At 39.6% G+C, this 14,285-nt stretch overlaps 2 protein-coding genes across 3 annotated transcripts in view; both read right to left on the reverse strand.

Moving 5' to 3' along the window:
- Positions 1 to 297: 297 nt before the first annotated feature.
- On the reverse strand, positions 298 to 5,823 carry fkbp8 (FKBP prolyl isomerase 8). Its single transcript, XM_058073067.2, has 9 exons — positions 5,669 to 5,823; positions 5,079 to 5,327; positions 3,983 to 4,152; positions 3,597 to 3,685; positions 3,297 to 3,517; positions 3,045 to 3,217; positions 2,877 to 2,954; positions 2,124 to 2,258; positions 298 to 1,489 (listed from the first exon to the last, which is right to left on the reverse strand). The coding sequence occupies exons 2-9, from the start codon at positions 5,317 to 5,319 to the stop codon at positions 1,403 to 1,405; spliced, it is 1,194 nt and encodes a 397-aa protein (XP_057929050.2). The 5' UTR covers positions 5,320 to 5,327; positions 5,669 to 5,823; the 3' UTR covers positions 298 to 1,402.
- Positions 5,824 to 6,308: 485 nt separating this feature from the next.
- Positions 6,309 to 14,285, reverse strand: part of ssbp4 (single stranded DNA binding protein 4) — an 82,888-nt gene continuing 74,911 nt past the window's right edge. Inside the window, exons 9-17 of one of the 2 annotated variants that reach the window (XM_058072295.2) lie at positions 13,268 to 13,332; positions 13,130 to 13,175; positions 13,020 to 13,055; positions 12,821 to 12,875; positions 11,327 to 11,397; positions 11,171 to 11,249; positions 10,872 to 10,900; positions 10,687 to 10,788; positions 6,309 to 8,958 (exon numbers count right to left, since the gene is read on the reverse strand). In XM_058072295.2, the coding sequence (XP_057928278.2) occupies positions 8,878 to 8,958; positions 10,687 to 10,788; positions 10,872 to 10,900; positions 11,171 to 11,249; positions 11,327 to 11,397; positions 12,821 to 12,875; positions 13,020 to 13,055; positions 13,130 to 13,175; positions 13,268 to 13,332 (564 nt within the window). In that variant the 3' untranslated portion in view covers positions 6,309 to 8,877. Of the gene's footprint in view, positions 9,119 to 10,686; positions 10,789 to 10,871; positions 10,901 to 11,170; positions 11,250 to 11,326; positions 11,398 to 12,820; positions 12,876 to 13,019; positions 13,056 to 13,129; positions 13,176 to 13,267; positions 13,333 to 14,285 lie in introns of both variants that reach the window. The other variant, XM_058072296.2, reaches the window with a different exon arrangement.

Genomic DNA, 14,285 nt, shown 5'->3' on the forward strand with positions numbered 1-14,285 from the left:
TTCATATATATATATATATATATATATATATATATATATATATATACATATATACAGTATATTATAGAACATATTATATATATAACATTGATTTTGTACATTTTTGCAATCATTTTTCCCAACCTCAATCTAGCTTGGAATACGTGAATTGTACTAGCAAGCAAATGGCTTGTGCTGAATTATAAAAATAAAAATTAAATACTGTTTGTACTATTATTTCCATATATCTGATTTGAAAAATCTGTTCCTGTGTTCCTGTGGTAATCACACCCCAGTTTCAGAATGGTAAATAACGATGGTCACTGTTGTGATGACAGAAAAAACTCTTTATTCTGGTGAATCTAAAATCAACACACAAAGGGAATTGTATCTGCATTATCTTTTACGCTTCTGTATAGAACTATTTGGCCTCGGGGACACTTATTCAAGCAGGGCTGCACTACTGCCACAAAACAAGCTTATGATCCAAATAATACAACTTAAATCAAAAATACACCATCTATATTGGAGTTTGGTCATTTGGTCACAATCGACAAAACCTGAGGTAATAAGTGACAGAAATGTTTAACATAAATAAGTCTCTTTCTGTACTCATGTAGCTGTACTCCGCCCTTGTCATCAAGGCAATGACAAGTACTACATGTAGCAAATAGGAATTACTTTCTGGAATAGCATATACACACACCTATAAAGTAAAGCAACCACTGCACTTGTCCTTACATAGCAGGCATTCACTGCCTTTCTGTGACACGTTCAATTCCACAAACAGATGGCTATTGTGTGTTACAGATATTTTGTGGCGTTTACAATGTTGATGGCAGTTAATGGCAATCATGTGGTAGGACTGTTGCACTGCATTTGTCCTTATGGCTGTTTGTGATGTTTAGGTGACAGTAGTTAATTGCCTAGACTGGATTTGTAGATCATTCATTTTCATTGCAATGCATAAATAATAATTTCAAAAAGGTTCTCTGTCAGCAGATACCATCAGCAAGGCTAACTGGCATCAATAATCAGCTTTCCTGTGGCTCGTCTTTATTACACGCATGAATGGAATGTCCAGTGAATGAGCACTGATGTATTACTGTCAGTCCTTCAAGAATGGCAGATAGACCTTTGGAAGTTTCTTTAAAGCAGAACAAGACAATTCCAAAGTCAATTCGAAGCAAGACAATCATCATGCACAATTTTCCCCAGAATAGTGCAGCCTTAATATAATGAAGACAAAAAAGGCGGCAAAAGCAAAGCTATGCATAAATAAAGCTTCCAGTGAGCATGACAGTCCTTAATTACAGCAAAGAAAAGGTGAGTTAAGGGACAAGACTGACATGTCCGCCCCGACTATGACCAAAAAGGTTAGAAGGCACTGCTGCCAGATGTGCTCCTTCTTCACTCGATGGCTTCAGTTTCTGGCAGCCAAGACCACCGATAGCGCCACGCCGCCGATCGCGACCGCAGTGGCACCGAATAACCACTTCCAGCTGAAACTCTGGAGGAGCGAAAAAAAAAATGGAACAAAAAGTGAGCATGACAATAACACAATAAAAATAAATGGTTTGTATAACAGGTTTTCCCTTCCCTTGTCACAGGTGGTGGAAACATAAGCCTGAATTCATGTGGCATTGAACTGGATCGCTTGGTGACTACTAGGGATGGGCATAATTGACTGCTCGGAATTCGGTTAATTGTGTTGACCTGATTGTTGGTGAATCACATCTTGAAGCAATTGAGGCAAAATGTAGTGCAATAATTGGTTGCACCCAGCAGATGTGTTGTTGAATTAGTAACATTTTGCTTATTACACTAGCATCAAACCAGGATTTGACTACACTTAAAATAATTCATCATAAACTATTCTCATGATTAAGCACATATTGTCAAATATTCACACTATGCTGACACTACTAAAAATTAAAGTTCAATTTGTGGTGGAAAACATAGAAATTCAGGTTTGTTACTACATGGTTACAGCATATATGTAAAACATTGTTGGAGGTGTTTTAATAGCTGTCTTTCAAAACGACATAGGTGCGTCCCATTACGTGCAGTAACAAGGTGTATTTTAATCTCTTTTTGTTTCTTTAGAACATACAGCAAAAGGTAAGATTTGGATAAAAACTCACCCAAGACGATTTGGCCCAGATTTTCTTTGGGGTGGTGTTGGTCGGGTTACCCAGCATCTTCTTGTACATGGCCTGCTCTGCTCCTCTCTGCTCTGAATGTTTCTTCACTAGTTTGGATAGCTCTGCATGGATTGTCTTTGTGGTGATGAAACAAGGACATCATTAAGTAATCAGCTACTACACACTTGCTAATGGACGCAACATCTTTACATTTACAGACTCAGGTGGTTTGGGGCAGTGTGTGTTTGGTCAGAGGGAACGCATCCAGACACAATGCTGCACAGGTGGATAGATACAGAAGCCTGGTCCTTCTCAGAGGCTTGTCAATAAACAATAACTCATTTATCAAGTGTGCTGCTCAGCTGAGTTAGGTAATGCAAATTAATGTACACTTGATGTGTTGAATGGAAAGCTGAAAAGGCCAAGTGCTATTTGACAGATTGGTGTAGGAGAGAGTGGATTCTGGCCATGGATCCCACACACTAAGGGCGTAAGAACCTTGTATGTCCATCTGTTAGAGCAGAAGAACGGGAGGCAGGAGACCATAGTGCAAACTATTTAAAGCCACATGAAAGCAGAGCCTCTGAAACGCTGACTCAGCAGCTCAGTCCAAGTCCGTGCCACTAAGTCGCGGATTTGAGGTTACCATGTGGCGCCATCTGGTGGCCACCAACAGTGTTTGACAGACAAAAGCTCTAATAATGTCCACTGCAGCCTGGGCTGGTTGTCAGTCAGGTGAACCACTACGCATACCTTGTTACTTGGTTCCAGCTTTAGTGCCTTTTTCAGAGTTTGAATGGCTTCTGCATATTCGCCTTGCAGGGCCAGCACCTTGAAAGACAGCAGAGGTTTGGGAGTTTTTGAAATTCCAGGACGAGAAAAGAGAACGTGCCTGGCACCAAGGAGCAGTGTGTTGTATACCTTGCCCATGCGGAAGAGTGCTTTGATATTATTTGGCTGGTGAGAGAGGGCCGAGACACATGATTTGAATGCTGCCTCATAGTGATCCAGTTTGAGCTGAGACGCAGCCATGTTATTTAGACACTTCACTTTCACATCAACCAGCTCGCTTTCTTCCTCTGGACTTATATCGACTGTTGATGAAAATATACCAGATATGGCTTCATACACCTCATATTCCAGAGACCAAAACCAACACGTTTGTCATCCTACCTTTAGAGCTGGACTCAGTAATCTGCAGGGCGATGCTGTAAGAGTTGACAGCAAAAGCGTAGTCACCCCGCTGATAATGCACATTGCCTCTTTCTCTCTTACAGCTGGCCAGGGCAATCTTTTCAACTGGAGGCAACAGCTCTAGGTCTGGTGCATCAGTGGCTTCCTTCAGTTCTACTTCGAGGGACAGCTCCGCATTGGAGGGGACCTCTGGTTCAGAACTGGAGAAAGACATACTCTTAAGACTACATTGGAACATTCCAAATGCACATGTTATGAAACCAAAGACAATGTCTATACCTTCCCCATGCACCGTATGCATATTTTGCATCGGTTACAATGAGGGCCTTCTCTCCCATTTCCATGAGCTGCACTGTGAGATCTAGTGCCTGAAAAAGAAAATACACAAAGATGTACAATGCACCTCAATGTATAGGTGGAAATATTTCTCATGCATTACAGTGACCAACTGGAATAAAACACAATCAAGCACGGCTGCTCCACTTAGTGGGGAAGTTCTTATTACCACTTTGGTGTTAGTTTTGTCAAGAATGAAGGAGACACTATTTTGGACCATGTTGAGAGGTCAAGCACTGTTATAAATGCACAAAATGTCTGACTGGTATAAGGAAAGCTTGAATGTATAATACACAATTGGAAAATAATGGACGACTTAAACAAAATACCTGGATAATATCACCATCTCCCAGAGTGAACAAGAGTTCCTGCTGTTCTTCCACCAGTGTCCCATCCTTCAGGAATGTCTTCAAACAAATCTTTACATTTTGTCCTTTCTCTGGACGACTGTCTTGGCCTTGGCCTGCCTCCAGGACCTTTTTCTTCAGTTGGTCATTACCTTGGGAAAAGCAAACAAAAATGGGCTCCCGGCGTGCAAAAGATGACTCATCAAATCGCCTCCCAAGCGTGTAAACAAACGATAGTTATACGCACACACACAATATTCCATATGATCAATGAAAAATATATGTAAAAATAAAAATATATGTGTATATATATATGTATTTTAAACAGAAATGTAAAAATTCGGGCAATACCCTACATATTCCTTATGGGGTTCAGGTCAGGTGAGTGTGCTGGCCAATCAAGCACAAGGAAAATGAAATCAGCTTGTCAGCAGAAGGAAGCATGAAATGCTCTAAAATGTCCTGGTAGATGGCTTGTGTTGATTGTTTGTGAATCACTTCAGAAAACACAGTCGACCAAGACCAGCAGATGACATGGCTCCCCAAATAATCACTGACTGTGGAAACTTCACACTGGAAGCCACACTTCAAGTCCAGTGTGACGTTTCCAAAGTCAGTGACATATGTTAGGGTAACTGACCACTCTAAATTGTCCATTGGTATGTATAAGAGTGTGAATGGTTGTTTGTCTAGATGTGCCCAGATAGGGTGTACACTATCAGTCAGCTGGCATATGCTCCAGGATACCCCCGTGAGGGTAAGCGGTATAGAAAATGGATGGATGAGTTAGTCTGCCTGTCTGTGATGTCATCAACATGCGCCAGCAGACAAGAAAACGTAGTATGGCAGCGGAAATAATTAGGACAGTGTGTGGAAACACTTTGGCTTTTGCTGTTAAAAGTCAGTTGCTCGTTGTTTCTAGAATATGTCAAGGTCAAGTAAAATACCACGCTACCAAGATTTCACTCAAGGCAGACAGTTCAGCGCAAGGTAACGTTAGCTCACAACAAACACCACATTTTGTTATAAAAAAAAATTGATTGAATATGATGAAGGTAGCAATTAGCCAATCACCCACCAAGCACATCCAGCCACTCATCCGTTGCTTCTGTTGGGTCAGCCTCAGTTCCTTCTATCTTCACGGACGTTTGTACTTCCTTTTTGTTTTCCTTTCCACCCCCGGCATCTTCCAGTGGAGGGGGCTCATCGTCACTGTCATCTTCATCCAAAACTTCAAAGTCCTCCCCGTTGTCCAGCAATGACGTGCCTCCACTCCTCCTCTTCTTCTTCTTGTCCGAATCAAAGTCGACGGCGTCCATAGTGTCCCCTTATAAAGATGAAAGCCACCATTTCAAACTCATCTATACTGGCTTGGTGTGACGTCACAAATCAACGACATCTTCAAGCGAAGCGGAAAAAAGTAAAAAAATCGTAGATGAATATCATGTTAATTAAATATTCAAATATACTTATCATTGACGGTCTAGTTTGTCGTTTGGCAATGTTTCTCAAATTCTCTAGCGTTCTCCTTCAGGCTTCTAACAAGCTAGCTGACTGCTAGCATTAGAGAGCTAACGTGGCTAATGCAAATCAGACTTCAAGGGAACCAACTATTATCGTTAAATTATGTTATTTATTCGAATAACAGGAAACATATAAACTTATTACCTTCGAACACAGCGACTTGTTAAGCTCCAAATCTAACTCTCCATCCAGATGAGTTGACTTAACAGTTCGCAAAGCAAGGACCCAAATAAAAGCTTAGTTGTCATCGTCAACTTCCGGTTAATCTTCCGCATCTCTTGATTTGTTTCAAAATAAAATTTAACAAATTCTGCTAGACGTCTTCGTTGAGATTTATGAATGACAATGGTCTTATGCATAAATAACCTTTCGTTTAAAATGTTTCATGCTAATAAAAGAGCTAAAAATGTACCTTTTTAATCGCCAAAACACAATGCAAACAATTTATTTTGAAATAGGCTCTTTGGAGTTTTACTCTACTGATTGCAGTGGGTACTGGCTTGTCATCGACCAGTTATACACAGTAGTTGCACTAACGTTTTACCTTTATAGACTTACTCTTACATTCATTTAAAGTTTTCATTTTCTATTTTTTATAAACTGAAGGACATTAGCACGCTAACAAAATAATATTGTGTGTAGCTGCTTAACTTTACAACTATATATAGTATGCACGTGTTCATTGTGTGTGTGTGTGTATATATATATATATATATATATATATATATAGTCCATATGATAGTGAATGAACATGGGAGGAAAAAAATCAAACAATGAGGGGGAAAAAAAATCAAATGACATTTATTACTGATGCATTCTTTTCTGATAAGCAAATTGTTGTTTTTTCCCCTTTCAGTCTAAAGAAACTTTACAATATAAAGAAACATACAAAGAACATCTTTATTAGCTACACAAGACATCTAAGTCCCTAAGAAGACAAGATTCCAAACTATCCTAGCATGAAATACAAAGCAAACCAAAGAGACAGACTGCTTCATATTGAATACTGCAGGAGAATCTTTTTTTTTTAAATTTCCCTACCCCTCCCACACTCAACATGACCAGCAAATCTCCCTAATGGTACAGTATTATACATCACAATAGAAGTACAGAGATGGCCAACGATCCATATACACAGAGGACTGAGAGAGCTTCTATACAAGACTCAATAGCAAAAGGACACAGTTTTTAACGCCCTAGACTTTTAGATCTTAATTTTAAACAGTCATCCTTTTTCAAAGTGTTCTTAAATTGCTAAAAAAAAAAGAGCGAAATCCTTCATATCAAAAAAACTGCAATATGAGGTCACATTAATGATTATTCATAGCTAAAAGTAACATTGTGTTGTCTCTGCGTCCTATAACAACATTTTTAGTTTAGCCCCGTCAGCCATCTTTCTCTATGAAAAACATGGACAGTTTTATTATTAATAATTTACTCTCAGCTGTACTCATTGGTAGTGACTGACATATCAAAACATGTCCATGATATCAAAATGCATTGTACAGTATTTACACCAAAAATTAAAATAAAAAAAGAGAACTTATGGGGTTGTGGGATAGTACTCGAGGGAAGAAAGGGAGGGTGGGTGTCCCCACATTGACCCTCAGAGCCAAATCCTGGTCATGTCCCTGGTAAAAGTCACATTGACATCACCATTATTATTAAACTGGCGTCTATAAAACAATTGTGATGCCACGGAAAAGGTTTTTTATCCCTTCAAAAACATTGTTTTAACCATCATCATCATCATATGTCACTGTGCTCGTCTTTGTCTGCAGTTTTTCTGGGCTCCTCTTACAGGTGATTATACTCAATGTAAAAACAACAAAAACCGATATAAATCATACATATAATAGTGGTGTGACCTTTGCCCCCAGCTAAATAGTCTGGATCCAGGAACCTCTATGGCCTACAGGTCAATGTACAAAAGAGTATCAAGAGTATCAGGGCCACACTGAAAAGTCAAAACTATTGCCATTTTAAGAGGAATGACATCATAATGTTGTGTCTTCTTATTATGATATCAAACATATTTCTTTTTCAAGACAAAAAAAACAAAACCCACAAACTTACAAGAAAAAAAAATCACAATTGTTATCTTGCCAATAGAAAAATGTAATCAAATAAAGTTGTACCTTTAGGAAAAATAATCGAAATTGTCATTATCTTGCCATCATATTACAAGGAAAAAGTCATAATCTTGCAAGAAGAACGTCGCAACTTCATGCAAATCACAAGCAAAACGTAACATTGCACAAAGTCATACTATTACAAAAAAAATTAATTATTATTTTGAAGGATTATAGCCGAAATCTTATGAAAATAACATTATATTAGAAAATTAGCCGCACGGTGGACTTGTGGTTAGCATGTTGGCTACACAGTCAGGAGATCTGAAGGATGTTCCCGGTTTCCTCCAAAAACATGCAATTAGATTAATTGTCCATATTGTCCTATTTGTGCCCTGTGATTGGCTGGCGACCACTCCTCTTGGCCAAAGTCAGTTGGCATAGGCTCCAGCATACATATAGAAAATGGATAGTTATTCATAATCTTCAGAGAAGAAATTTGTAATGTAATAAGAAACTATGACAAGAAAAAGTGAAATTCACATGATAAGAGAGAAGTATAAAGATGGAATATTAGGAAAATTAGGTTGTAATATCACAAGGAAAAAAATATATATTCCTGCAAAAAGAAGTTCCAAAAATAAGAAAACAAAGCTGCAATATTCCCCTCGCAAAAAGTTGCAATCTTGCAAGGATAATTTACCAATATTACAAAAAATGTTGTAATGTTACAAAAAGAAATTGGTAAAATTACAAAAAAAAACAAAGAAACAACCTTGCAAGGATAAATTCCCAATATGGTCATATTATCATAAAGATGTATTTCTTCTTTTTTTTTTCAGTGTGGCCCAAAGACACCGTTGTCATCTTCACATGTGACGTGAGGCGAAACAGAGGAGGCCTTGGAAGTGTTAGCCTGCTGCATTCAATGTGATCCATTCCAAAGGAAACAACAGAAGGCGTCCTCTGGAGTGGAAAGCAGGTGAGATTGAACTCCAAAATAAATGGATAGATTGTTGATTTAGAGGACAAAAAATACACATTTTAGGATTTGCAGGCACTCTTGTTGAAAATAAATTGCCCTTTACACAGAAGACGACAACAAAAATACAAAGATTAAAAAATAGTGTCCTAAAGGATCAATCTGTGTCTTTAAACATCCCCCGCCATGCCAGCAGGTGGTGATCATGGAGAGGGGGGCATCATGAATGATGGTGTAGGGGTGTTGAGAGATTTAGGCTCCGAGGCTCAAGACGAGGTGGGGGGGCCAGAAAGAAAGTCTCATGTTCTTACACCCATTTTACACACGCTGGGGTGGGGGCCCTTGAGGGGAGTCCTGCTGTCCATGGGCATCCCTAGGGGCTGGGCGGCATCACACACCGGTCCAGACAGAAGGAGAAGAGGATGAAGGGGCAATGCAAGACGCACCGGGGAGAGAGGGTGGGATAAAGGGAGATGGAAAACGTAAAATAAAAGATAAAATAAAATAAAATCACACACTCATCGTCATGTTGGGTGAATACTGTAAAAAAAAGAGAAGAAAGAGAGAGGGAGGGGAGAAAAGAAAAGCCGATACTTTATTAAAAGAGTCCAAGCAAAAAATGCATTATGCCAGCCCCTCATATTTTGTCCTTACTTAACATGTGAGTATAGCAGCAGCAAGCAGAACATATAGTTGGAGTAATGCAGCCCGTAGAGGAGTGTTAGGGAAGTGACAGCGATAGATATCGATGCATAAATACACCACAAACCACTCAGCCTCATTGACTTTGTACGCGGCTGCATGCACACATCTTGTGTTGCTTCCACCATGCACGTGTCGGCTGTGCATGCTGTGTTTCAACACACAATACAACCAGTAGAAAGAAGGAGTAAACCCACGAGAGAGCACCCACCACAAGCTATGATGTTAAATTGATAATTATTTACTTATTTTTGATTTTTTTAGAGCTCCTCTGCATAGTGACATTATCAGAAAACAAAGAATGAATAAATAACATTTAATAATTCTGCAAAAGTTGTTAAAATATTAGAAAATATTACATAAGATAATAATAAAATATGAGTAACACAGCCTAATCAACAGGTTTAGTAATCTAGGGAGGATCATGGACTCAGATCTGAACTTTAAATTAAATTAATAAGTACATCATCAGCTTTTACCATCTAAAAAACAGTCTAAGCCAGATTTACAGAGACTAATCCATCCCTTTGTCTTGTGCTCTGAGTCAGGACTAAACACGGTGAGGCTGGGTTTTCACTTTTATGCTGCCAAAATCTGGAACGGTCTTCCAGAAGATGTGTGACAATCCTCGACTTGGGAATGTTTAAATCCAGGTTGGAAAATCTTCTATTAAACTGTACATGTGACATCTGAAAGTATTTTATTTGTACTATTTATTTTTGTTTGTTTTAAAGAATGATATTATCCTTTTCTGGAAAGCACTTCGAATTACCATGTGTATGACTTGAAATACTGAAAACTAAGAACCTGACACATTTATCTTGTTTTACCTGTCCCATAATGTAAAGTAAAATTAAAAAAAATCTAAATAGATGCTTACTTTGTGGGGTCCATGTAATGTTCCGTCACTATTTTTTGTAATAATTAGATTTTTTTTTTTTACATTTTTAATGATGGAAAGCTCCAATTCATCCAAGGGTATGTCCATTTCATTTCATTAATATATCAACAACATAAAAATACATTGAAAAAAAAAAGATTTTTATAATGGGCAAAATTAACAGAAAATATTTTTGAAATCCTGAGCTGATCCATATAGTGCTGTAACATAACTTAAAGAAGATGCTTTTATTTATCTTCATAGGTAAATGTATGTAAAGTTTCCTTTAAAGTTGATTTATGTAGCCCTTAATCACAGAAGGGCTCCACGAGAACAACAACGAACAATCGATGACCACCCAATAGAACTAAATGTCTAGGTCCTTGTATTTTTACTACTTAACCTATTTGAATTCAACTTGATGTATTTTTTTATTTGACAAAAAAAATATACATATTTCTAATAGTAGTTTTCCGTTAGTGGAGGTGCCATTCTAGATAAATATACTGTATGCGTTTCTACTCACACTTTCACTTTGGAATGGGTTTAAAAAGTTGCCTGCCATCTCGCCATCATCCCGTGGAGTGCCGGGAGGATTGTTCATGCCTGCCATGTTGTTGGGAGAATTCTAAGATAAGAAAAAAAACAATAGTCAGTCTATTCCTGACAGGTTGATTGACATGCACACATAAGAAAAATAGATCATCTTACCTTTGGCAACCCATCCATGTCGCCAGAGCCTGCGAGTGGAGAAAGGAAGGAAACGGATTGATTATGAGGGCTCCAGCTACTAATTAAACTTTAATGGGTTTTAATTAAGCAGTGTGTATCAGTCACAGATGAGCACAAACACTTCTGGCTGTAGCGATGGCGTCTAACCTATCGACAAGATCAATAGCATGCTTCACTGCCCAACTAATCTGCTTGTCATGGCTAAGTGGACAGCGCCGAACACTTCCTCAGTCAGCCACTGGAGGGCGCACCCAGGAAGTGTTATTTGGACTCCTTACCTAGCGAGCCGTTCATATGATGCTGCTCCATTGCACCCATCCCACCCATGGGCCCGTCAGGTCCTGGTCCCATTGGGAACTACCACAAAAACAAGAGCCAACATTGTTAAGCAGTTCAGATGATTAAATTGAAGGCTTTTTGGGTTAGATACTCACATTAGGTCTGTTTCCACCAGGGCCTATGGGGTTCATCATTGTGTAAATGTTTTCACTGGAGTTTGTTGAATCTACAAGGAGAGAACAGGAGGGTAATATGATATCCTTAAAAGCGGGACTATTCTTTCATAAATTGCAGCCATTTCTTGTAATATTACAATTATTTTCCTGTAACATGGCATATTTTTCTCATACTGTCACAACTGTGATTTTACAACAATCTGTCTATATGTTTTTCCATGTAGTTCTACTATTTTTTTTAATCTTCAGTCATAGGCCTTATGTGTTCTTTATGTGAACCTTATGTGTTCCAGTTGTATTACATAGTGTCAATAAGCGGGTGCACTGCTCTCTGCAATGCACATGCTGAATATGGCTATTGTTGTTGTCACTGGGAGGGGGTAATAAGGGGTGGGCAATGGTCCATTCTTTGTTTGTGTGTGTGTGTGTGTGTCTGTTTGTATGTGAGAGATAGTCTTGGAGATTGCAGTGGAAAATATGTCTACTCTCCTGGAGTACATTAGAGCAGGACCGTTTTGTCGAGGAGGTTTCATAATGGAGACTAGCATATAAATAATACAAATGGGGTGTTTATCTCCAGGTCAAGTCAACAGTCGGCTTTGTTCTTTGGATTGTTCTAATCCTCTACAAACGCATCAGATTGAGGGGTCAAAGTGCAAATGGATCAACACTTGAATTTTTGCAGACTAACCCAAAGAAGATGCTGAACAGCCATCTCCTCACCACTTGGTGGCTTCACTATTTATGCAGGCCATGCATCTAGAAGACGCGGGTTTGATTCCCCCCCTCGGGCATCTCTGTGTGAAGTTTGCATGTTCTCCCCGTGCATGCGCGGGTTTTCTCCGGGTACTCCGGTTTCCGTCCACATTCCAAAAACATGCTAGGTTAATTGGCGACTCCAAATTGTCCATAGGTATGAATGTGAGTGTGAATGGTTGTTTGTCTATATGTGCCCTGTGATTGGCTGGCGACCAGTCCAGGGTGTACCCTGCTTCTCGCCCAAAGACAGCTGGGATAGGCTCCAGCACCCCCGCGACCCTTGTGAGAATAAGCGGTAGAAAATGAATGAATGACTTATAGTGTGGTCTCAACACCCATGTAAGTTACCAAATGTGGTTTAAAGCAAATCAAGTCAAATGAACTGATTGACAATTAATTAATTTGTTCATACAATTTTGATTACATATATAAAACATCTAACAACAATCTATAATCCTTTGTAAAGATTATTATAGTTATTTTTATGTGCAAATTAGCTGGATGAAATCTGAAGGTTCTTGTAAATCATGGTCCATTTAGGACACTTACAGCAATTACCAAATACGGCTTCCCGACTAATAACCTCGGGCACAGTCCTCAAGCATGGCTTGGAGCCATGCTGTATATCTAATGTGACTCCACAGTAAAATATCAAACTTGTCAGTGTTTTTAAAGCAGGAATACGAGGGGAAACTGTAAAAGTCTATAACTCACCTCCGGGGCTCGGCATAATGGGAGTTCCTGGTGGGCCTCCTCCCCCTGGGGGGCCCTGAGGGGTGCAAGGAGAGAAAAGACGAGTTAAGTGAGTTCTTCACGGTGGCGGCGTGCCTCTTCTTACATATCTCAGTAGAAGTGATGGATGGTATTGTGGCTCGAAAAAAAAACCACAAGAAGTCCACAGTGGGACACTTACCACATAGTTGCCTGGAGATGAAGACGAATAAGCTATCTGTGGAGAGAGGCCAGCTCATGTCAACACACTCACACAGACACAAGATAAAGATGTGAGGGAGTGGAACTCACTGAGTTGTTGTTGGGATTAGGCCATGGACCTCTTCCACCCGGACCCCTGGAGACAGGACAAACACACGTCATGATTTCTTGATAAGCAGTAGCAGAAGTGACCTGCTATTTGGAATGTATTTTTAACAGGCTACTGACATGTTCATGCCGGGCATCCCTGGACCCATGGAGTTTGGAGGCGGCCTCATCCCTCCACCGTAATTCTGTAGGGAGACAACAGAAAACCTGCTCAGTCTATACAATGAAGGTTAGCAGTCTCTTTCTCAGTCTTTTCTGCGACATAGTATTCGATATCAATAAATGGAATACTTTCGTTGTTAGAGCCGATAAAAGCTGTCTAAGACTTTCTAAATTCAATATTTAACACAATTAGAGCCCTGTAGACATTAAATAACACGCCTATGCTCATTTTCATTCATTGTTTACAACACATTGCACAACTCTCATGCTGCAGAGACTTGAGACAGCCACTAGCAAGCTAACTAGTTAGCCTCAAATGTATTTCTTCTTAACTTAAGAAGCCAAAAACTCACCACTTCCATACTTTTTTTTTCACTCTATCATGTCGGACATAGTATCCTGGCAGATTTCAGTCAATAGACTATGAAACAACAATCATTAATTACTTACTTAAAAACTATAAAACTATTCATTCATTCATTTTCTACCGCTTTTTTCTCACAGAGGTGCTGGAGCCTATCCCAGCTGTCTTTGGGCGAGAGGCGGGGTACACCCTGGACTGGTCGCCAGCCAATCACAGGGCACATATAGACAAACAACCATTCACACTCACATTCATACCTATGGACAATTTGGAGTCACCAATTAACCTAGCATGTTTTTGGAATGTGGGAGGAAACCAGAGTACCCGGAGAAAACCCACGCATGCATGGGGAGAACATGCAAACTCCACACAGAGATGGCCGAGGGTGGAACTGAACCCTGGTCTCCTAGCTGTGAGGTCTGTGCACTAACCACTAGACCGCCGTGCCGCCCCCACTAGAAGTTCCACTGTATTTTTTATGTTTCCTTGGTTGTCTGCTATCCCAGTAAGCCATTAGGGGGCAGGCACGTGCTCAGAGGAAGAGTTTTGTTCAACAATACGATTACACTTGTCGAGCAGATGCCACACCAGCTGCTGGTGCGCTCTGTGCCA

The sequence above is a fragment of the Doryrhamphus excisus genome, linkage group LG4, assembly GCF_037039965.1.
Source record: "Doryrhamphus excisus strain RoL-2023G ecotype Guam linkage group LG4, RoL_Dexc_Guam_v1.1, whole genome shotgun sequence".
NCBI lineage: Eukaryota > Metazoa > Chordata > Actinopteri > Syngnathiformes > Syngnathidae > Doryrhamphus > Doryrhamphus excisus.